Source organism: Onychostruthus taczanowskii, unplaced genomic scaffold (genome assembly GCF_017590055.1).
Source record: "Onychostruthus taczanowskii isolate IOZ18803 unplaced genomic scaffold, ASM1759005v1 scaffold429, whole genome shotgun sequence".
Classification (NCBI taxonomy): Eukaryota; Metazoa; Chordata; class Aves; order Passeriformes; family Passeridae; genus Onychostruthus; species Onychostruthus taczanowskii.
In genome coordinates, this window is record NW_024501782.1 from 1,433 (window position 1) to 25,492 (window position 24,060).

General features: G+C 50.3%; 1 protein-coding gene across 1 annotated transcript; it reads right to left on the reverse strand.

Moving 5' to 3' along the window:
- Nucleotides 1–17,790: 17,790 nt before the first annotated feature.
- On the reverse strand, nucleotides 17,791–19,565 carry LOC121340735 (leucine-rich repeat-containing protein 4B-like). Its single transcript, XM_041413670.1, is given in 2 exon segments — nucleotides 17,791–18,402; nucleotides 18,405–19,565. Coding segments are annotated over 2 exon segments (1,695 nt in total). The 3' UTR covers nucleotides 17,791–17,868.
- Nucleotides 19,566–24,060: the final 4,495 nt, after the last annotated feature.

A 24,060-nucleotide genomic window follows, 5' to 3' on the forward strand; every position in this document is an offset into this window, starting at 1 on the left:
CCCCTAACCCCTTTCCAACCCCCAAATTTCCCCCTTTCCCCCCCAAAAAAACCTCACAGAATCTTGGGAACAATTAAAAGGTGTCAGCAACACCCACACCGTGTCACGATATATGGTAAAAAAGGGGGGGATCCCCCCAATTCTCACCCTAAAACCCCAATTTCCCCCTGGGGGATGTCCCAGCCTCACCCTTCCCCAGCCCCAAAATCCCCTTTTCTGCCCCAATCCCCCTCTTTTCCCCCCTCAATCCAAATTTTTGGCCTTCAGAAGCCCCTTTTGAACCCCAAACCCTGCTCCCAAGCCCCCAGATTCCCTCCCTGCACCCCAAATTTCCCCTTCTCACACCAAAAATCCCCCACTCCCACCCCAAACCCCTCCCAATACCCACACGGCCAAATCCCCAAATCCCTCCCTTCCCATCCACCGAATCCCCCCAAAATCCTGCTATTTCTGCCCCAAATCACCCCACACCCCATTTTTTTCCTTCTCCTCACCACAACCTCCCCCTCAAACCCCTCAAACTCCCCCAAAACCCCAATCCCCCCCGACCCCCACGCAGGCCCTGCCGCCATCTGACCGCGCCTTCCGACCTGCACTGAAATCCCTTTCCAAGAACAAAACTTACCATTTTCCATCTCCCCCTTGTAATTTTTTTCCTCCCATGGGTTCTCGGAGAAGAGGTAGGACCGAAGGTTGTAGGAAGTTTTCACGGCTTTGGATTCTCCTGGTCAGGCTCAGATTTTTTCCCTCAGCAATTCAACCCTGCAGTCTCAGATGTCTTGTTCCAAAAAGCAATTTATTCACGGTGCGCTAACATGGAAATGTTTTCAGCTGCTGCATCGGAGCAGGATCCTGACCATGGGACCCTTGGGCTCATGTCATTTGTTTTGCAATCTTCGCTTTTCTTCTCATGTTTCCCGCTCTTTTCTCCCCTCACGTTTCTCTCCATTTTCTCCCCTCACGTTTCTCTCCATTTTCTCCCCTCACGTTTCCCGCCCTTTTCTCCCCTCACGTTTCCCGCCCTTTTCTCCCCTCACCTTTTCCACCATTTTTTCCCCTCACGTTTCCCACCATTTTTTTCCTCTCATGTTTTCCACCCTTTTTTCCTTCATGTTTCCCATTTTTTACCTCACATTTTCCACCTTTTCTCCCCTCATGTTTCTGGCCCTTTTCGTCCCCTCACGTTTCCTGCTCTTTTCTCCCTTCACCTTTTCCACCATTTTTTCCCCTCACATTTCCCACCCTTTTGTCCCTCACATTTCTCATTTTTTACCTCACGTTTTCTGCCTTTTCTCCCCTCACATTTTCTGCCTTTCTCTCCTCAAGTTTCCGGCCCTTTTTGTCCCCTCACATTTCCCCCTCTTTTCTCCCTTCACATTTCCTTCCATTTTCTCCCCTCACGTTTCCCACCATTTTTTCCTCTCACTTTTCCCACCCTTTCTCCCCCTCACATTTCCCATTTTTTACCTCACATTTCCTGCCTTTTTTCCCCTCACGTTTTCTGCCCTTCTCCCCTCACATTTCCCACCCTTTTTTCCCCTCACATCTCCTGCTCTTTTCTCCCCTGATGTTTCCCACCATTTTTTCCTCTCATTTTTCCCACCCTTTTTTCCCTCACATTCCCATTTTTTACCTATGTTTTCCACCTTTTTCCCCCTCACATTTCCCACCCTTTCTCCCCTCACGTTTCCCGCTCTTTTCTCCCTTCACCTTTTCCACCATTGTTTCCCCTCACATTTCCCACCCTTTTATCCCTCACATTTCTCATTTTTTACCTCACGTTTTCTGCCTTTTCTCCCCTCACATTTTCTGCCTTTCTCCCCTCATGTTTCCGGCCCTTTTTGTCCCCTCACATTTCCCACTCTTTTCTCCCTTCACATTTCCTTCCATTTTCTCCCCTCACGTTTCCCACCATTTTTTCCTCTCATTTTCCCCACCTTTTTTTCCCTCACATTCCCATTTTTTACCTACATTTTCCACCTTTTTTCCCCTCACGTTTTCCACCTTTCTCCCCTCACATTTCCCGCCTGTTTTGTCCCCTCACATTTCCCACTATTTTCTCCCCTCACATTTCTCGCTCTTTTCTCCCCTCATGTTTCCCACCCTTTTTTCCCCTCACGTTTTCTGCCTTTTTTCCCCTCACATTTCCTGCCCTTCTCCCCTCACATTTCCCACCTTTTTTTCCCCTCACGTTTCCTGCCATTTTTTCCTCTCACCTTTCCCACCATTTTTTCCTCTCACATTTCCCACCCTTTTTTTCCCTCACATTTCCCATTTTTTACCTCACATTTCCTGCCTTTTGTCCCCTCATGTTTCCCACCCGCAACTTTCACTTTTCCTCTCAAGTCATCCACTCCTTCTGGCTGTCTCCTCACTGCCATCACAGGCCCTGCTCTTTTTTCCCACCCATAAACTTTGGCAGCTCGGGGTCTCTTTCTTTATTTCATTACTGCTTTTAATGAACCGCTCTCAACTCAACCTGCGACCTTTCATATTTTCCCCTGCACTTCTCCATCCCGCCACAGAGGGAAGCGGGAGGAGGGAGCAGCCTGGAATCTTTCAGTGCGAGCACGGCGCTGGGGAAAACCGGGGCGTCACAAAGGGACCCCTGTGACCCCGCCAGCTGCCCCCAGCGATGGCTCCCATGTCACCAGGCTTTGTTGACGTGGATCCAGCCCGCGGAGCCCAGCAGCACAGCGGCAGCACAAGCTGGCGACAAACCCACGCTCACCGCTCACGTTTTTACCCTGAAGCCATCAGGCTTTCACCCGACTACATTTCCCCCGTACCTTTAGTCATCCTTCTGTAGGATGATGAAGGGACCTCCAGGAGGGCCCGAGGTGGCCTGGGAGGAGGAGGAGGCGGCTCCTCAGACGAGCAGCCCGGCAGCGGAGCCCGCCGAGGCGACAGCGATGGAGCCGCTGCAGCCCGGTGAGTCCCTGAGGGGCTGAGTGCCAGCAGCAAAGGGGAGCCAGCTCCTGCTCCTTCCCCTCTCCTGTCACAGCTCTCCCTGAAGCTCTCCCCTCTTTGTTAGATACCAGCTGGGTACCTGCTTATGCACGACATTCCGTGGACTTCATCCAGGGCTTTGCCACCAGCCCCAGAAAGGTACCCAGGGCCCGGGGGTCTCTGTGGGGCAGCTGCTCCCCGGGGCTCTGGGTGTCCTCGCTTCACGCTGCCTCGTTGGCACTGTGTAGTAGTGTGGGGTTTTTTGTTTTATTAGCGTGCTTACTGTTTGAGTTGTAATTTTCTTATGCTGTCCTTTTTGTCCCTGCCCTTTCCCCAGAACTTTCCTCACTCCTCCTTTCATTAAATGCCAGTTTCTCCCCGAACCCGCCTTCCCTCGAGAAACTTCCCTGTCAGTTTTGTATTTCTCCAAACTCCACTAGTTCACTGAAGCTGTTCTCCTGCCTTGAAATTCTTTATTGGCTTATGCATCGTATTCCCCGCCTTGTTTTTCACTCCCAATTCTCCTGATTAATTAAAGATTATATCCTCCCTTGAGACCTGCCCCTGCATACAAGTTGTTTGCCCCCAGTTCGGGGTCCTGGGATGCTGAGAGGGGAAATTTACCATCGAGTAAAGCTACCCCAGTTCCACCCCGGGACCCGTGGTGCTGCTTTTTTGTTTCCACGCCGACTTTCCACTGCTAGCTGGGATTTTGCAGAGTCCTGAAGGGGCTCTGCCGCACCCCTGTCCGTCACCGTCTAGCCGGGACAAACGCCACGCTGTCCCCCCAGCTCCAGGAAGAGGACCAGAAGCTGGAGTTCCTCCACAGCATCTCCACCCTGTGCAGAGACGCCGCGCTCCACGACTTCACCGAGCAGCTGAAGGATTTCTGCAGCCGGTACAACCTGGTGGAGACGATCCAGGTGAGGGGGCACACTCTCCAGGGAAGGGGGGCAAGGACCCCCCATGAGCCCGTGAGGGCAGGGCAAGGCTCTGGTGGCCGCTGCCAGGTTCCAGCCCAGCTGTGCTCTGCAGGTGCTGCTGAATTTGGAGCCCAAGGACGAGATTTGCAGCCGGCTGCGGCGCCTCGCCATGCTGGCCTTCGCCGGACTCTGGTACTGGCCCAAAGACCCCCAGACCCTGCCCAGGGCTCCGTGCCCACCCACCCATCCCTCCTGGCAGAGCTGTCTCGGGTTTTGTGTTGCTGGAATGGCTCCCGAGGCATTAAAGAGTCTTTTTTCCCAGCCCCGCGGCCGAAGAAGAAGTCGAGATTCCTCGGCTCTGGTTTTCAAGGCTGTTGATTTTCTCTTATCTAGAACATTCTTTTTCCGACCTGCTGACGTCTGTCTGGCACTGACCGCCCTTGGGGTGGTGTTAACATTTCATACTAAGAGCTACATGTACTTTATTTGCAATAATTTTCCAATACCTATCACCTATGTTAGACAGTCTGTCTCTAAACCAATCCAAAAGTGCCACCATCCCAGCAGAAGGTGGAGGACAAGAAGAAGGAGGAGAAGGACAGGACACGCCCAGATTCCTCCATCTTGCCTCTTGAACCCCCATTCCAAAACCCCAAAATTCCGCTTTTCCACCCTGTGACAAATTAACAATCATCCTACTCAAACTCTCGTGGCTCGAACATCTTCACACAAAGCTGGTAATTTTCTCCGTGGGTTAAAATCGAAGGCACACGCGTCTTTCACTCCGTGCCAAGGTCTCTGAGCTCCCTGCCAGGGTCTGGAGCCATCCAGAGGAATGTCCTGGGCTCTGAAATTGCTGCAGGAGACCTCGAGGCGCTGCTCCCAGCACCAGTGCCCAACCGGGCCCCTCTCTCTTGGCAGCACCATCGGGACGGCGCTGGAGACCAGAAAGATTTTAAGACTCTGCTTCAACAGCGTCTTTTTCCTTCGTCCACGCCAGGAAATGCCAAGCCTGGAAGCAACCCTCTACACTCGGGTAAGTGCTGGGAGAACTGGAGGAGCCTCCAGTCCCTCTGGGCTGCTCCTGGCAGCGTCAGGACTAAAGATCCAGGGCAGGTCACGGTCTCCCTTCGCTCTCCCACCCTCGTTCCGGGAGGGACAGCGGGATCAGAGCGCTGCTCTCTGCCGTCCTTGCAGGCCCTGCACTCCATGGACACCATGCTGGAGGTGATGGTGCTCAGCTCTCCTGGCTGCACGAGCTGCGAGGTGCTGCAGGACATCTTGGAGGTCTGGCCTGTGCACTGAGCGGGAAGGTGGAAGGGACACGTCCAGGTGCTCCTCGCTCTGGAGGGGAAGGAGCTCGGCATTGTGTCCAGGACCCTCCCTGCGGGTTTTCTTGAGGACAGAGGAAGCCTGGAGGGACGGTGCAAGCGTTTCTCAGGAGAGGAGCCATGATGTCTGCTTGTGGGGCTCACCTGCAGCTTTTTTCTTCCCAGGTTCTCCTGGAGTACCTGTTCTGCAACACAGCAGCAGTGCAGGAGAGGGTCATGGGCAGGATCAAGCTGCTGAGCCATTTGCTGGCCGACTCTTCCAGCAAGCAGGTAAGGAGCAGGCACCCTCCAAGCCAGGCCATGCCCGTGCCCTGGTACAGCCACAGCCCCAAAGCGCCTCCAGACCTCAGCTCAGCCCTTCTGCTCTTCTTCCTCATCTTCTTCCTCCCCCAGGCTGATGAAGATGAGGACAACGGTGCTGCCAGAGGGCAGACCCAGCTCCCAGTCCTGGGGAAGCTGCTGGGACATTTGTTTTTCAAGCTGTTCAGGCCAGAAGAAACCATCTCAGTGGTGGTGGAAATTCTCTGCTCCCTCATGACGTTCCTCTCCGGGCAGAAATGTAAGAGAAGCCGCATTGCCGTGCACGGCCACATCCCCACACAGACCTGTTTGTCTTCCTTGGCCTTGTGATGGCCCCTTGTTCTTGGTGTGGGTGCCACCATGTCCCTCTTTGTAGGTGACATGCCAGAGGGTGATGTCCAACCCCCAGAACACTGGGAATCTGAGATCACCTCTTGGGTGAACGCATCCAGCAGCTGGAAAGTTCAGGTATGGAGCCCTCCCACCCTGCTGGGCCTCTCACCTGTGGCATCAGGAGGGGATCTGTGTGTGCCAAGGGGCAGAGAATCGGTGATGTTCCTGGTGAAAATGAGAATTGTGAGAAATTGTGGGCGGGAAATGTGAGGGCACAAAATGGCGGGGAAGGTGAGGGGAGAAAAGGGCGGGAAATGTGAGGGGGAAAAGGGCAGGAAACGTGAGGGGGGAAAAAGATTGGGGGAAATGTGTGGGGAGAAAAGGGTGGGAAATATGAAGGCACAAAATGGTGGGGAACGTGAGGGGAGGAGAAAAGGGCGGGAAATGTGAGGGGGAAAAAGATGGGAAGAAAAGGGAGGGGAGAAAAGTGGAAATGTGAGAGGAGAAAAGGATGGGAAAGGTGAGAGGAGAAAAGTGGGGGAAATGTGAGGAGAAGAAGGATGGGAAACATGAGGGGAGAAAAGGGTAGGAAACGTGAAGGCACAAAATGGTGGGGAACATGAGGGGAGAAAAGGCCGGGAAATGTGAGGGGGGGAAAAGATGGGAAATGTAAGGGGGAAAGGGTGGGAAATGTGAGGGGAGAAAAGTGAGGGAAATGTGAGGGGGAAAAGGACAGGAAATGTGAGGGGGGAAAGGGGTGGGAAACGTGAGGGGAACAAGGATGGGAAACATGAGGGAGAAAATGGTGGAAAAACGTGAGGGGAGAAAAAGATGGGAAACATGAAGGGAGAAAAGTGAGGGAAATGTGAGGGGGAAAAGGTGGGAAATGTGAGGGGAGAAAAAATGCAAAACGTGAGGGGAGAAAAGGATGGGAAACATGAGGGGGGAAAAGGACAGGAAATGTGAGGGGGAAAAGGGCAGGAAATGTGAGGGGTAAAGGGCAGCAAATGTGAGTGGAGAAAATGGCGTGGCTGTCACTGGCCTCTGCTCCCTTCCTTCCTGTGCCAGGCCTTTGGGACATACCTGAGGCCTGCAGAGAGGACAGGAGTCGTCCTCGCGGCCATGGAGATCTTGGGACGCTCCAGCCTCCTGAACAAGAGAGCGCCAATGGAGTTTCTGGAGGAGGCCATGAAATCCCCCGAGATGTGGCTGATGGATGTGAGTGGGATTGCCCTGCCCTTGAGCCCTGCCAGGTTCCTGCCTCCTTCCCTCCCTCCCAAAGCTGTGTGAGGCTCCAGAAGCCATCTTGAGGCAGCAGAGCAGCTTTATCCAGATCTGCCTCACCTGGCCTTGCTGTTGTTGCTGTCTGTGCTTTTCCCACATTCTGCATTTTGTGGCATTTTGCCCGGGGTGCTGATTCCAAACCTCCATTCAGGCTGGAATTAACACCTTCCTTTTTGCCTTCTGTGCCCCCGGTGCGGTGACTTCCGTGAATCCCCTTCTTCGGCAGTGCTTTTGAGATGGGTTAAATTTGTTATTAAATCCTGACCCGTGTTCCCTGCAGGTGCCAGAGGTGGTGGGACACATCTTTCAGTACTGCAACGAGAAAAACACAGCGGTCGCTCACAGCTTTCACTCCCTCCTTGTCATCATGGCGAATAACTGGCCCGGGAGGGTCATTACCGCAGCTCTGGAGGCCACGCCAAATTTCAGGTAGTGACCCTGGCAGCCCAGAGGGCTTTGTTCCACGTGGGCAGCCATGCTGACAGCTCTCCGCCTTGCAGCGACAAGGTCAATCTGTGGAAGGCCATGTTCTCTGTGCGCCAGACTCTGGAGAAGGTTCTGAGGGAGCTGCAAGTCCAGCTCCAGCACTGGCATAGCAACACCTTCACCAGGCAGCAGAAGTCGTGCCTGGCTTTCTTGTCTGTGAGTCCGTACGGAAAGCCCGCGTGCCCTCGCCCTCAGCGGTGCCAGGGGAGCCATGCCAGCTCTCTGCTGCTCTCTCCCAGATGCTGGCCTGCGGTGACGTGCTGGAGAGCAAAGTAAGGCCGCTCTACAAGAACTTGAGCCTTCTGAGGTCTCCGAAGATGGAAATGGTCCCTCTGGTGCTCAGGGCTCTCGAGACGCTGTCGGAGAGCGCCGAGACGGTGAGCTCTCGGGGGCACAATGGCACCTGGGCTCTGAGGTCTCAAAAAGATGGTGGCTTGGCCTGGGCTGGGAGTCAGGCGCTGGGGTGGCTGCTCTGAACACCATGCCTGCCATGACGTGGCCTGGTGGTTGTTTTGGGAGCTGACCAGGCCTGGAATTTCTCACAGAATGGAAACTGTCTTGTACACAGGCAAAGAAAATGAAGGGCCTCCTGCCCGAGATGCTGAAATTCCTGGGGCATTGGTCTTGGGACATTTCAGTGATGGCCCTGGACACCTTCCACAACGTGCTGGGGCAGCTGAAGAACAAAGAGGCCAGCAGCGTGGCTGTGAAGGTGGTGCAGAGGCTCAGGAGCCTCTTCGATGCGGTAAGGATGATGTGGGAGCCCTTAAAGGGGCCCTGGGCAGTGATGGCTGCCCTCCAGCCCAGCCCTGGGAGCAGGATCCCCTCCCCTGGGCTCTCCTGGCATGGATTCCGGGCCTTGCAGCCCAGCTGGGCTTCTGCCCTGGAGAATTGCTCCGTGCCTCAAAAATGGGAGCAGGATCCCTTCCCCTGGGCTCTCCTGGCATGGATTCCGGGCCTTGCAGCCCAGCTGGGCTTCTGCCCTGGAGAATTGCTCCGTGCCTCGAAATGGTGGGGAAGGTGAGGGGAGAAAAGGGCGGGAAGTGTGAGGGGGGAAAATGGAGGGAAAGGTGAGGGGAGAAAATAGTGGGGAACATGAGGGGAAAAAGGATGGGAAGGGTGAGGGGAGAAAATGGAGGGAAATGTGAGGGGAGAAAAGGACAGGAAATGTGAGGGGAGAAGGGCGGGAAACGTGAGGGGAAAATGGTGGGAAAAGTGAGGGGGGAAAAGGGTGGGAAACGTGAGGGAAAAAGGATGGGAAATGTGAGGGGAGAAAATGGTGGGAAATTGAGGGGGAAAAGAGTGGGAAACATGAGGGGGAAAAGGATGGGAAATGTGAGGGGAGAAAATGGTGGGGAACACGAGGGGAAAGAGGATGGAAAGGGTGAGGGGAGGAAAAGGAGGGAAAGGTGAGGGGAGAAAAGGGAGGTAAATGTGAGGGGAGAAAAGGATGGGAAATGTGAGGGGAGAATGGTGGGAAATGTGAGCGGGAAAAGGGTGGGAAAGGTGAGGGGAAAAAGGATGGGAAATGTGAGGAGAGAAAAAGGCGGGAAAGTTGAGGGGAAAAGGGAAACATGAGGGGGAAAAGGGCAGGAAATGTGAGGGGGGAAAATGGAGGGAAAGGTGAGGGGAAAATGGTGGGAAATGTGAGCGGGAAAAGGGTGGGAAACGTGAGGGGAAAAGGGAAACATGAGGGGGAAAAGGACAGGAAATGTGAGGGGACAAAAAGGGCTGGAAATATGAGGGGAGAAAAAGGGCAAGAAACGTGAGGCAGGGAAAAAGGGCGGGAAACCTCAGCTCAGCCCCTCCTGGCCGCGGGCACGGAGCCGCTCTGTGCGAAGCTGGCCTTTCCTCCTTCCTACCAGAAGGAAGACTGCGTGCGGGAGCGCTCCATCTCCCTCTTCGGAAAGCTGCTGGGCAAAACGGCCTGGAGGGACAAGAAGGTCATGAGGAGAAACTCATGGAAGGCCCTGGTGCAGCTTGCTCTTCACATGAGTGACCAGGCCCCCAGCGTGGCCAAGGTAGAAGCGCTGGCCCAGACATGGTGGCTGACACCCCTCAGGGGGTCCCGGCCGTTGTGGCGTGGGCTCCTTCCACAGGCCCTGGTGCCACCTCACAGCTTCTGTCCCCCAGGCCTCCAAGGAAGCCGTCGTGGCTGTAGCAGAGCTCCTCAAGTGGAGAGAGCTCAAGGAGGTGGCGCAGAAGGAGGAGATGTGGAAGATAGGCGAGTGCTTGGTGAGGATGAGCCCCTAGGCTGGGCAAAGGCTGTGAGCTCTGCAGCTGGGCCTCTGCTGGGCTCAAAGGCTGGAGCTGCACCCTTGTCCCTGGCTCAAGGAGCCTCCTCCATGTCCATGTCCATGTCCATGTCCATGTCCATGTCCCCTCCATGGCCCTGGGATGAGGGAGGGCTCTGAGCCACAGCGGGGTGGGCAGCTCTGAGAAATGCCCACACCTTTGTCCTCTCTCCAGCTGGCCAAGGACAGCGGCAGGGCTGAACAGTTTGTGCAGGACAGCCAGCCCTACCTGCTGAGCCCTCAGGCCCCCATGCGAGAGGCGGCCCTCAGGTTCTTTGGTGAGTCCCAGTCCCCAGGGTCCCTCCTAGGCCAGCCTGGCCCTGTCCCCCCATAGGCCTCGGCCTCCCTGTGCCCCCGTGCCATCACAGGGTGGCTTTGGTGGCCACCTTGCCCAGTGCCACCTCCAGGGTGCTGAGGGCACGCTGGGGGGAGCAGGGGCTGACGGAGGCCTGTGCCCAGGGCTGGCTGCACGGCACCTGACAGAGCAGAGCGAGGACACCATGGCTGCCGTCCTCCTGGGTGAGTGGGGAGCCCTGGGGGATCTGGTCTCTGCGCGCGCACCGGGGGCCTCACCCGGGCTCCGTTTCTGCCGTAGAGCTCGGCACAATGAAAGCGCGAGAGAAGGATCCCTCCATCCGTTCCCTGGCAGCTCAGACCCGCTTGATCCTCGCGTCTCTGAGGGACCGGGAGAAATCGGGGTTCTCCCTGCACGAGCTGTGCTGCTTCTACCTCTGAGCAGAGAGGGGCCTTCACGTCAGGCTTGTCAGGGACGAACTCCGGCACCCGCTGGATCACCGGCTGTGCCCTGGCTTTCCAAGGTCCTCCTCAAAGCACAGCCATGACCGGTAGGGATCCATTTTCCCCCCCCGAGCATGGCGTGAGGCGGTCTGGAATCACCGCCCCTCCTGGCTCCTGCCCACCCTCAGCCATTTTCTGCCTGCCTCCCCCAGGCTGGTGAAAAAAATGAGGAGAGATCCAGAGGCCAGGCCTGGGCAAGCTGCTGGGGCTTCTTTTCAAGGCATTCGAGACACAAAAAGCTGATTTGCGGGTCTTTATGGCCTCCGCAGCCACTTGAAGTTCATGTGTCAGCAGGAAGGTAAGAGGAGCTGTGGGGGCCACGTGCCCCCGATGCGCCTGCTGGTGTTTTCGGGCTCGTGTGGGCTCTGCTTCTGTCACAGAACCTGAAATGTTCTGAAATAGTCTGAAATGCTCATTAATATCTGAAATGTTCTGAAATATTCTGAAATATTCTGAAATATCCTGAAATATCTGAAATATTCTGAAATACTCCTTAATATCTGAAATATTCTGAAATATCCTGAAATACTCCTTAATATCTGAAATATCCTGAAATATCTGAAATATCTGAAATATTGCAGGCCAGAGAGAAGGATCCTCGGCGCTCGGACCTGGCTGTCTAAAATCCTCAGAGAGGAGTGAGTGTGGCTGTATCCAAGCCACAAACTGCTTCAAATTTCCTATACTTCTATAAAATTAATTACTTTATATATATATAATTTATATAAATAAGCAAGATATATAAATTATATATGTTACTAACATATATTATAAATATTAGGAACATATATGTATTATGTATATATATATATTGTATATAATATATATTATGTACATCAGAAATACATAATACTATTAAAAATATTATTAATATCTATTATATATATTAATTTGATATATATTATCTTTTAAATAAACAACTTACTTTAATTGACTACAGACATGACTGCAGCACACAGGTAGCTCTACCTATGAAAAAAATTCACCATTTTTGAAAGAATATGGAAGCAATTATGTTAAAGCTTGCAGAGAAACTTGGGGGGAAAAAAAGTGAGAATTGAGGGTGGTAAAACTGAGGAGAAAAGGGCAGGAAACGTGAGGGGAGAAAAGAGCGGGAAACGTGAGGGGAGAAAAGAGCGGGAAATGTGAGGGGAGAAAATGGGGGAAACGTGAGGGGAGAAAAGGCAGCAAACTGAAGGCAAAAATGACAATAAACTTGAGTGAAAAGGATGGGAAATGAGAGGAAGAAAAGGTATGGACAAGTGGAGAAAAGGTGGGAAATATGAAGGGAGAAAGGGGAAGGAAACGTGAGGGGGAAAAGAGTGGGAAATGTGAGGGGAGAAAAAATGGGGGAAATGTGAGCGGAAAAAAGGGGGGAAATGTGAGGGGAAAGAAAGGCGGGAAATGGAAGGAAAAAGGGAAATTAAACTTGAGTGAAAAGGACAGGAAATGAGAGGAAGGAAAGGTAGGAAACAGAAGGGGAGAAAAGGAAAATGTGAGGGGAGAAAGGAGAAGGAACCATGAGGGGAAAAAGAGCGGGAAACGTGAGGGGAGAAAAGGCAGCAAACTGAAGGCAAAAAGGACAATAAACTTCAGCAAAAAGGATGGGAAATGAGAGGAAGAAAAGGTATGGTGATGGGAAATGAGAGGAAAAAAGGTATGGACAAGGAGAGAAAAGCTGGGAAATGTGTGGGGAGAAAAGGGAGGGAAACGTGAGGGGAGAAAAGGGCGGGAAACACGAGGGGAGAAAATGGGGGAAACGTGAGGGGAGAAAAGGCAGCAAACTGAAGGCAAAAATGACAATAAACTTGAGTGAAAAGGATGGGAAATGAGAGGAAAAAAAGGTATGGACGAGGGGAGAAAAGTTGGGAAACGTGAGGGGAGAAAAGGCAGCAAACTGAAGGAAAAAAGGACAATAAACTTCAGCAGAAAGGATGGGAAATGAGAGGAAGAAAAGGTATGGACAAGTGGAGAAAAGGTGGGAAACGTGAAGGGAGAAACGGGAAAGCAACATGAGGGGGAAAAGAGTGGGAAATGTGAGGGAGAAAAGGGAGGGAAACGTGAGGGGAGAAAAGGCAGCAAACTGAAGGCAAAAAGGACAACAAATTTGAGCAAAAAGGATGGGAAATGAGAGGGGAAACGTGAGGGGAGAAAAGGCAGCAAACTGAAGGCAAAAAGGACAATAAATTTGAGCGAAAAGGATGGGAAATGAGAGGAAAAAAAGGTATGGACGAGGGGAGAAAAGTTGGGAAACGTGAGGGGAGAAAGGGGAAGGAAATGTGAGGGGGAAAAGAGTGGGAAACGTGAGGGGAGAAAAGGCAGCAAACTGAAGGCAAAAAGGACAACAAATGTGAGCGAAAAGGATGGGAAATTAGAGGAAAACAAGGTATGAAACAAGGGGAGAAAAGGTGGGAAACATGAGGGGAGAAAGGAGAAGGAAACATGAGGGGGAAAAGAGTGGGAAATGTGAGGGAGAAAAGGGCGGGAAACGTGAGGGGAGAAAAGGCAGCAAACTGAAGGCAAAAAGGACAACAAATTTGAGCAAAAAGGATGGGAAATGAGAGGAAAAAAAGGTATGGACGAGGGGAGAAAAGGTGGGAAATAGGAAGGGAGAAAGGGGAAGGAAACATGAGGGGGAAAAGAGCGGGAAACGTGAGGGGAAAAAAGGGGGGAAATGTGAGGGGAAAGAAAGGTGGGAAAGGAAGGAAAAAAAGAAAGTAAACTTGAGTGAAAAGGACAGGAAATGAGAGGGAGGAAAGGTAGGAAACAGAAGGGGAAAAAAGGGAAATGTGAGGGGAGAAAGGGGAAGGGGAAAATGAGGGGGGGAAAAAGGGTGGAAAAAATGAGGGGAGAAAAATGAATGAAACATGAGAGGAAAAAAAAGGGAAAAAAAGCAGACAACATGAGGCCAGAAACGATGGGAAATGTGAAGGGACAGAAAGACAGGAAGTGTGAGAGGAAAAATGGTGGGAAATTTGAGGGGAAATGTGAGTAAAAAAGGCAAAATGGTGAGAAAAATGACCAAAAAAGAGCCCTGGGGTTCTTTGTTTCCTTCATGCTGCCATGGCCTCAGTAAGTCCTTGCAGTGGATTTTGGGGGAATTTGGGGGGTCCCGCCTGGGTGTGTGTTTGTGTGTATTTTGGGAATGTCAGACCCCCTCCCCAAATCATGAGATTCCCCCAAATCGGACTCTGGGGTCCCTTTTTTGGGTAGGGGTCCCCAAATTTTGGTGGGAGGGGTTCCATTTTTGGAGTGGGGTTGCATTCATAGGACTCTTTTTTGGGGAGGGGACCCCAAATTTTAGGGCAGTCGCACTCTTGGGACCCCATATTTTTGGGGTGGTCTCCATTTTTCTGGGGGGGTCACACTCTTAGGACACCAATTTTGGGAGGTGATCCCAAATTTTTGGAAGAAGTTGCACCCTTGGGACCCCAATTTTGGGATCTTCCCAATTTTTTTGGGGTGTCCTTTTCTCGGGGAAAAGGGACGTTCTTTGGGACGCCAAATTTTGAGGAGGAATGTTGCACTCCAAGGTCCCTTATTTTGGGGAGGGGTCCCCAAATTTTGGGAGGGTTCCATTTTTGGGGTAGGGTCACAGCCTTGGAAACCTTTTTGGGGGGACCCCAAATTTTGGGGGGAGTCCCATTTTTGGGAGGGGGTGTCACCCTTGCGTTCCTTTTTTTGAGGGTATCCCCAAATTTCCAAATGTTGGGGGGTTCACACCCTTGGGAACCCACATTTTGGGGGGAGGGGGCCCAAAATTTTGGGGGGGAGGGTCGCAGTCCAGGGTCCCTTTTTTGGGGGGTCCCCAAATTTTGGGGAGTTTAATTTTTTGGGGGGGGGTCGCATCCTTGGCTGCCTTTTTTTGGGTGGGGTCGCCACTTTTTGGGGTGGTCGCACCTTTGAGGCCCCAAATTTTGTGCGGGAGGTTTCCATTTTTTGGGGAAGGGTCGCACATTTGGGTCCCTTTTTTAAGGGGGTCCCCAAATTTTTGGGGGGGGGGTCGCGCTTCAGTGTCCCTATTTGGGGGCGAACCCCAATTTTTTTTGGGGGTCCCTTAATTTGGGGGCGTGTCGCACCCTTAGGACCCCAAATTTTGGGGGGGGTCGTACCCTTGAGACCCAAATTTTTTTGGGGGATCCCATTTTTGGATCACCCTCCCCGATCCCATTTTTCCGGTGGGAGGGGAGCGATTCCCGCACCCCCCCCACTGTTCCCGTTGCCAAGGGAACCTCCCGTTCCCATGGCAACCGCCGTTCCCCCCTAAACCCGCCCCCCCTCCGCGCCGCTGTTCCCGTTGCCATGGGAACACTTCTGCTGTTCCCACGGTTATGCTTCCTCCCCCCGCGCCGCTGTCGCCATGGCAACGCCGCGTCCCTCCTCCCTCCGCGCCGTTCCCATGGCAACCGCGCATCCGCAGCGCCCCCCCCGCGCTGTTCCCATGGGAACGGGAACAGCGAGGGGAGGAGAGCCCCCCCCCCGGGACCTGGGGCGATTTTGGGGCGGTTTTAGGAGATTTTGGGTCTTTTTGGGGTTTTTTAGGGAGGAATTCGGGGAGATTTTTGGTCGCTTTGGGTATTTTTGGGTGCGTTTTGGGTATTTTTAGGTAATTTGTGGGGATTTTGGGGTATTTCAGGGGCGATTTTAGGATAACTTGGGATGGGTTTAGGGGATTTTGGGGGAAATTGGGGGATTTTGGTGGGTTTGGGGTATTTTAAGTAGTTTTGGGTATTTTGGGTGTTTTGAAGGAATTTTTGGGGTGTTTTTAGGATATCTTTGGGGGATTTTAGAGTATTTTGGGGTTTTTTTGGGGTGGCTTTTGGGAGTAATTTCGGGTAGGGGGTATTTTGGGGGAAATTGGGGGATTTTGGTGGGTTTGGGGTATTTTAAGTAGTTTTGGGTATTTTGGGTGTTTTGAAGGAATTTTTGGGGTGTTTTTAGGATATCTTTGGGGGATTTTAGGGTATTTTGGGGTGGCTTTTGGGGGTAATTTCGGGTAGTTTTGGTGTAATTTTAATGAGTTTTTTTGGGGAATTTTGGGATATTTTCGGTGTCCCTTTTGGGGATTTTTTGGGGTAACTTAGAATTGTTTTGGGACCTTTTGGGCGGGATTTTGGGGATTTTTTTGGGGTGGTTTTAGGATATTTTTGGGGTGGTTTTGGTGAGGGGTTCAGGGTATTTTTGAGGGGTATTTTTAGGGGAATTTTGGGGTGGTTGGGGGGGTAATTTGGTGTCATTTTTGGAGTATTTTGGGGGGAATTTTGGGGTGGGCTTGGGGTATTTTTGGGGTGGTTTTGGGATATGTTTGAAACTTTTTTTGGATGTTATTTTGAGTGAGGTTTGGGGGTGTTTTTGGGATTGTTTTTGGGTATTTTTGGGGTGATTTTGGGGCAGTTTTGGAGTGTTCTCAGCCACGCCAAGGGATGTCCTGGTCCGGGGTCATTCACACCCAAAAATCACCCCAAAAATCCCCAAAAACCAACCCCAAACCCCTCAAACCCGTCCTAAACCACCCCAAATCCACCCTAAACCACCCCAAAATCATCCAAAGCCAACCCAAACCACCCTAAAACATCCAAAACCCGCCCAAAAATCCCCTGAAACCACCCCAAACCAGCTCAAAACAATCCAAGCCTGTCCTAAACCGCCCAAAACAAAACAAACCCTCCTAAAACTGCCCCAAAACCCACAGAACCCACCCAAAATCCTCAAAACCCACCCCAAACCGATCCTAAACCACCCCTCCTCTTCAGCTCCGCACGTGAGGGGGGGGTCCCGCACCCCAAATTTTTTTGGGGGGGAGCAGCAACAGGTCCAAAGTTCGTGGGGGTCCCGCACCCCAAATTTTTATTTGGGGGGGGGGTTCAGCTCCAGGTCCGTGGTTTTGGGGGGGGGTCCCACCCCCATTTTTGGGGGGATTCCCCCCATTTTTGGGGGTCTTCATCTCCAAGTCCGTAGTTCAGGGATTGGGGGGGGTCCTCCCCATTTTTGGGGGGGGTCCCCCCATTTTTTGGGGGTTTTCCATCCCATCCAACACCGATTTAGGGTGGGGGGGTCCCCAATTTTTTGGGGGGTTTCCTTCAGGTCCGCAGTTCCGGGGGGGTTCCCCTGAATTTTTTGGGGGGGTCCCCTAAATTTTTTTGGTGGTTCCACCACATTTTTTAGGGTTTGTCCTTTTTTTTTTAGGGTTTTCCCCATTTCCTGGGGGGATTTTCTCCCACACTTTTTGGGGTGATTTCCCACTTTTTTTTTGGGGGGTCTCCCCCAATTTTTGGGGATTTTCCTCCACATTTTTCGGGGTTTCCCCCAATTATTTTGGGGATTTTCCTCCACATTTTTTCACCCTTTTCCCCTACATTTTTTAGGGTTCCCCTCCTATTTTTGAAGCTTTCCTCCAAAATTTTTCACAGCATTTCCCCCACATTTTTTAGGGATTTCCCCCCATTTTTTTGGGATTTTCTCCCCATTTTTTAGGAATTTCTCCCCATTTTTTTGGGATTTCCCCCCATTTTTTAAGGATTTTCCCCCCATTTTTTTTGGGGCGTTTTCCCCACATTTCTCAGAATCTCCTCCACATTTTTTTAACATTTTCCCCGAAATTTTTTAGGGTTTTCCCCCACATTTTTGGGGTTTTCCCCACTCAGTTTTTGGGGATTTTCCTCCAAATTTTCAGGAGATTCCCCCACATTTTTCAAGAGTCTCCTCCCCATTTTTTAGCACTTTCCCCCCCATTTTTGGGGGGATTTTCCTCCACTTTTTTTTAAAGTTTCACCCCATTTTTTAGGAGTTTCCTCCCCACTTCTTAAGGATTTTCCTCCACATTTTTTAGGAGTCTCCCCCAATTTTTTAGGAGTCTCCCCCAATTTTTCCGGAGTCTCCCCCCCCATTTTTTAGCCGTTTCCCCCCCATTTTTGGGGATTTCCCCCCTCCTTCCCAACAGCTTTTCCACACATTTTTCCAGGAGTTTCCCCCACATTTTTGGGAGATTTCCCCCCATTTCCTCACCTCCTCTCCCCCCACTTCCTCCAGAGTCTCCCCTACATTTCCCCCCTTTTTTTTTTTTTTTTTCTTTTCTCTCCCCCTCCTCTCTCCCCCAAAATCTTTTCCCGGCTGGGTCACGGGGGTGGGTGGGCGCGGGGGAATAAATCCCACCCCCCCAAAAAAAAAATCTCAGATCTGCGTCTCCTGCACGTTCTCCTTGGAGGGGCTCTTGAAGAGCAGCGGCTCGTGCACCGAGTTGAGCAGCGGCGTCTTCCCGCAGCCCAGCGCCGCCGCCGGGCCCCCGTAGTGGGCGGCCAGCGCCGCGTACCTGTCCAGGTGCTCCCTCTCCAACGCCGGCAACGCCAACCGGTTGTCCCCGCCCGTCCCGGCTCCGCCGCCGGGACCGCCGCCCCCTCCTCCCCCGGCGGGACCTCCGGCCAGCTCGTCCTCGACGTTGACGATCTCCACGGCGCGCGCCGGGCCGCCGCGGTGCTTGTGGCGCTGGTGCTGCTTGCGGAGCTTGTAGAAGGCCACCAGCATGACGGCGGCCATGAAGGTGATGGCCACGAAGCAGCCGATGATGATCTTGGTGGTCTTCAAGACGTCGTCCAGGTCTTGGAGACCTCCCCCGGCCGCCGCGCCGGCCGCCGCCGCCGTGATGGGCACGGTGAAGGGTTTGCCGGTGGCGCGCGTGGCCGGGGCGGCCGTGGAGGCGCCGCGGCGGCCGCGGCGGCGTCGGCGGCCGAGACGTTGAGCGTGGCGGTGGCCGTGGTGTTGCCGGCGGCGTTGGTGACCATGCAGGTGTACTGGCCGGTGTCCTGCACGGTGACGTTGGTGAAGTTGAGCGTGCCGTCGTGCAGCACCGAGATGCGCACGCGGTACGAGCCGTGCGTCATCAGCGTCCCGTTAGGCGTCAACCAGTTGACCGACGTCATGGCCGTGCCCGTGCGGCACTTGAGCTCGGCCGCCATGCCCTCGGTGACGTTGAGGTCGGCCGGCGGCTCCACGATGACCGGCGCGTAGCAGGTGAAGTGGCCGGGCTCCAGCTCGCCCAGGTAGCGGCCGCGCAGCGCCGGCGGCGCGTGGCAGCGGGCGCAGCAGCTGGTGTTGCTGGGCACGGTCTCGCGCAGCCACCAGCTGAGCCACAGCACGTCGCAGTCGCAGCGCCAGGGGTTATGGTGCAGGTGCACGCGCTCCAGCCGGTGCAGCGGCGCGAAGAGGTCGTGGGGCAGCGAGGCCAGGTCGTTGTGAGCCAGGTTCAACTCCTCCAGCGCCTTCAGGTCGTCGAAGGCGTTGCGCTCCACCGCCGCCACCCGCGCGTGCATCAGCCACAGCTTCCTCAAGCTGCCCAAACCCTGGAAGGAGCCCGGCCGCACCCGGCCCAGGCGGTTCCCGGACAGCTCCAGCTCCTCCAGCCTCACCAGCGCCGTCAGGTTGGGGATCTCCTTGAGGTTGCACATGCCCAAGTTGAGGTAGCGCAGGTTGACCAAACCCTCGAAAGCGGCCTCGGAGATGTACTCCAGGCGCTTGAGCTCGCCCAGGTCGAGGCGGCGCAGCGAGGGCACGCGGTTGAAGGCGTAGCTGGGGATGCTCTCGATGGGGTTGTTCCTCAGCCAGAGCTCGCGCAGCTTGGACAGGTACTCGAAGGCCTGCGTGGGCACCGTGGTCAGGCGGTTGTCGAAGAGCTCCAGGGTGTTGAGGTTGGGCAGCCCGTTGAAGGCGCCCACCTCCACCTTGCGCACCAGGTTGCGGCTGAGCTGGAGGATCTCCAGGTGGCGCAGGTGCTTGAAGGTGTCGGTGCGGATCACCTGCAGGGGCGGGGAGGTGATTGGGTTGGTAATTGCAATTAGGGAGAAACAGCGAAAGTTGGCTCGGTTTATAATCATAATTATAATTAAGGAGAACCAACAAAGATTGGTTGGCGCTAAAGATTGGTTGGTTTCGTAATTGCAATTAGGGAGAAACAGTGAAGATTGGCTCGGTTTATAATTATAATTAAGGAGAAGAATCAAAGATTGGTTGGTACTAAAGATGGGTTGGTTTGTTAATTGTAATTAAGGAGAAGCACCAAAGATTGGCTCGGTTTGTAATTATAATTAAGGAGAACCGCCAAAGGTTGGTTGGCGCTAAAGATTGGTTGGTTTCGTAATTGCAATTAGGGAGAAACAGTGAAGATTGGCTCGGTTTATAATTATAATTAAGGAGAAGAATCAAAGATTGGTTGGTACTAAAGATGGGTTGGTTTGTTAATTGTAATTAAGGAGAAGCACCAAAGATTGGCTCGGTTTGTAATTATAATTAAGGAGAACCGCCAAAGGTTGGTTGGCGCTAAAGATTGGTTGGTTTCGTAATTGCAATTAGGGAGAAACAGTGAAGATTGGCTCGGTTTATAATTATAATTAAGGAGAAGAATCAAAGATTGGTTGGTACTAAAGATGGGTTGGTTTGTTAATTGTAATTAAGGAGAAGCACCAAAGATTGGCTCGGTTTGTAATTATAATTAAGGAGAACCGCCAAAGGTTGGTTGGCGCTAAAGATTGGTTGGTTTCGTAATTGCAATTAGGGAGAAACAGTGAAGATTGGCTCGGTTTATAATTATAATTAAGGAGAAGAATCAAAGATTGGTTGGTACTAAAGATGGGTTGGTTTGTTAATTGTAATTAAGGAGAAGCACCAAAGATTGGCTCGGTTTGTAATTATAATTAAGGAGAACCGCCAAAGGTTGGTTGGCGCTAAAGATTGGTTGGTTTCGTAATTGCAATTAGGGAGAAACAGTGAAGATTGGCTCGGTTTATAATTATAATTAAGGAGAAGAATCAAAGATTGGTTGGTACTAAAGATGGGTTGGTTTGTTAATTGTAATTAAGGAGAAGCACCAAAGATTGGCTCGGTTTGTAATTATAATTAAGGAGAACCGCCAAAGGTTGGTTGGCGCTAAAGATTGGTTGGTTTCGTAATTGCAATTAGGGAGAAACAGTGAAGATTGGCTCGGTTTATAATTATAATTAAGGAGAAGAATCAAAGATTGGTTGGTACTAAAGATGGGTTGGTTTGTTAATTGTAATTAAGGAGAAGCACCAAAGATTGGCTCGGTTTGTAATTATAATTAAGGAGAACCGCCAAAGGTTGGTTGGCGCTAAAGATTGGTTGGTTTCGTAATTGCAATTAGGGAGAAACAGTGAAGATTGGCTCGGTTTATAATTATAATTAAGGAGAAGAATCAAAGATTGGTTGGTACTAAAGATGGGTTGGTTTGTTAATTGTAATTAAGGAGAAGCACCAAAGATTGGCTCGGTTTGTAATTATAATTAAGGAGAACCGCCAAAGGTTGGTTGGCGCTAAAGATTGGTTGGTTTCGTAATTGCAATTAGGGAGAAACAGTGAAGATTGGCTCGGTTTATAATTATAATTAAGGAGAAGAATCAAAGATTGGTTGGTACTAAAGATGGGTTGGTTTGTTAATTGTAATTAAGGAGAAGCACCAAAGATTGGCTCGGTTTGTAATTATAATTAAGGAGAACCGCCAAAGGTTGGTTGGCGCTAAAGATTGGTTGGTTTCGTAATTGCAATTAGGGAGAAACAGTGAAGATTGGCTCGGTTTATAATTATAATTAAGGAGAAGAATCAAAGATTGGTTGGTACTAAAGATGGGTTGGTTTGTTAATTGTAATTAAGGAGAAGCACCAAAGATTGGCTCGGTTTGTAATTATAATTAAGGAGAACCGCCAAAGGTTGGTTGGCGCTAAAGATTGGTTGGTTTCGTAATTGCAATTAGGGAGAAACAGTGAAGATTGGCTCGGTTTATAATTATAATTAAGGAGAAGAATCAAAGATTGGTTGGTACTAAAGATGGGTTGGTTTGTTAATTGTAATTAAGGAGAAGCACCAAAGATTGGCTCGGTTTGTAATTATAATTAAGGAGAACCGCCAAAGGTTGGTTGGCGCTAAAGATTGGTTGGTTTCGTAATTGCAATTAGGGAGAAACAGTGAAGATTGGCTCGGTTTATAATTATAATTAAGGAGAAGAATCAAAGATTGGTTGGTACTAAAGATGGGTTGGTTTGTTAATTGTAATTAAGGAGAAGCACCAAAGATTGGCTCGGTTTGTAATTATAATTAAGGAGAACCGCCAAAGGTTGGTTGGCGCTAAAGATTGGTTGGTTTCGTAATTGCAATTAGGGAGAAACAGTGAAGATTGGCTCGGTTTATAATTATAATTAAGGAGAAGAATCAAAGATTGGTTGGTACTAAAGATGGGTTGGTTTGTTAATTGTAATTAAGGAGAAGCACCAAAGATTGGCTCGGTTTGTAATTATAATTAAGGAGAACCGCCAAAGGTTGGTTGGCGCTAAAGATTGGTTGGTTTCGTAATTGCAATTAGGGAGAAACAGTGAAGATTGGCTCGGTTTATAATTATAATTAAGGAGAAGAATCAAAGATTGGTTGGTACTAAAGATGGGTTGGTTTGTTAATTGTAATTAAGGAGAAGCACCAAAGATTGGCTCGGTTTGTAATTATAATTAAGGAGAACCGCCAAAGGTTGGTTGGCGCTAAAGATTGGTTGGTTTCGTAATTGCAATTAGGGAGAAACAGTGAAGATTGGCTCGGTTTATAATTATAATTAAGGAGAAGAATCAAAGATTGGTTGGTACTAAAGATGGGTTGGTTTGTTAATTGTAATTAAGGAGAAGCACCAAAGATTGGCTCGGTTTGTAATTATAATTAAGGAGAACCGCCAAAGGTTGGTTGGCGCTAAAGATTGGTTGGTTTCGTAATTGCAATTAGGGAGAAACAGTGAAGATTGGCTCGGTTTATAATTATAATTAAGGAGAAGAATCAAAGATTGGTTGGTACTAAAGATGGGTTGGTTTGTTAATTGTAATTAAGGAGAAGCACCAAAGATTGGCTCGGTTTGTAATTATAATTAAGGAGAACCGCCAAAGGTTGGTTGGCGCTAAAGATTGGTTGGTTTCGTAATTGCAATTAGGGAGAAACAGTGAAGATTGGCTCGGTTTATAATTATAATTAAGGAGAAGAATCAAAGATTGGTTGGTACTAAAGATGGGTTGGTTTGTTAATTGTAATTAAGGAGAAGCACCAAAGATTGGCTCGGTTTGTAATTATAATTAAGGAGAACCGCCAAAGGTTGGTTGGCGCTAAAGATTGGTTGGTTTCGTAATTGCAATTAGGGAGAAACAGTGAAGATTGGCTCGGTTTATAATCGTAATTAAGGAGAACCAACAAAGATTGGTTGGCGCTAAAGATTGGTTGGTTTGGTAATTGCAATTAGGGAGAAACAGTGAAGATTGGCTCGGTTTATAATTATAATTAAGGAGAAGAATCAAAGATTGGTTGGTACTAAAGATGGGTTGGTTTGTTAATTGTAATTAAGGAGAAGCACCAAAGATTGGTTGGTTTTATAATTATAATCAAGGAGAAGAACCAAAGGTTGGTTCGTTTGGTAGCTAAAGATTGGTTGGTTTGGTAATTATAATTAAGGAGAAGCACCAAAGATTGGTTGGTTTTATAATTATAATCAAGGTAGAAGAACCAAAGGTTGGTTCGTTTGGTAATTATAATTAAGCAGAACCACCAAAGATTGGTTGGTGCTAAAGATGGGTTGGGTTGGTCATTGCAATTAGGGAGAAACAGCGAAGATTGGCTCGTTTTATAATTATAATTAAAGAGAACCAACAAAGATTGGTTGGTTTGGTAATTTTAATTAAGGAGAACCACCAAAGATTGGTTGGTGCTAAAGATGGGTTGGGTTGGTCATTGCAATTAGGGAGAAACAGCGAAGATTGGCTCGTTTTATAATTATAATTAAAGAGAACCAACAAAGATTGGTTGGTTTGGTAATTTTAATTAAGGAGAACCACCAAAGATTAGCTGGTTTTATAATTATAAATAAGGAGAACCACCAAAGATTGGTTGGCGCTAAAGATGGGTCAGTTTGGTAATTGTAATTAGGGAGAAGCACCAAAGATTGGCTCGTTTTATAATTATAATTAAGGAGAAGCACCAAAGATTGGTTTGCTTGGGTAATTATAATCAAAGAGAAGAACCAAAGATTGGTTGGTTTGGCAATTATAATTAAGGAGAAGCACCAAATATTGGTTGGCGCTAAAGATGGGTTGGTTTGGTAACCGTAATTAGGGAGAAACAGCGAAGATTGGCTCGTTTGGTAATTATAATTAAGGGGAAGAACAAAAGTTTGGCTGTTTTTTTAATTTTAATTAGGGAGAAGAACCAAAGTTTGGTTGGTTTGGTAATTATAATTAAGAAGAAGCGCCAAAGATTGGCTGGTTTTATAATTATAATCAAGGAGAAGAACCAAAGATTGGTTGGTTCGGTAATTATAATTAAGAAGAAGAATCAAAG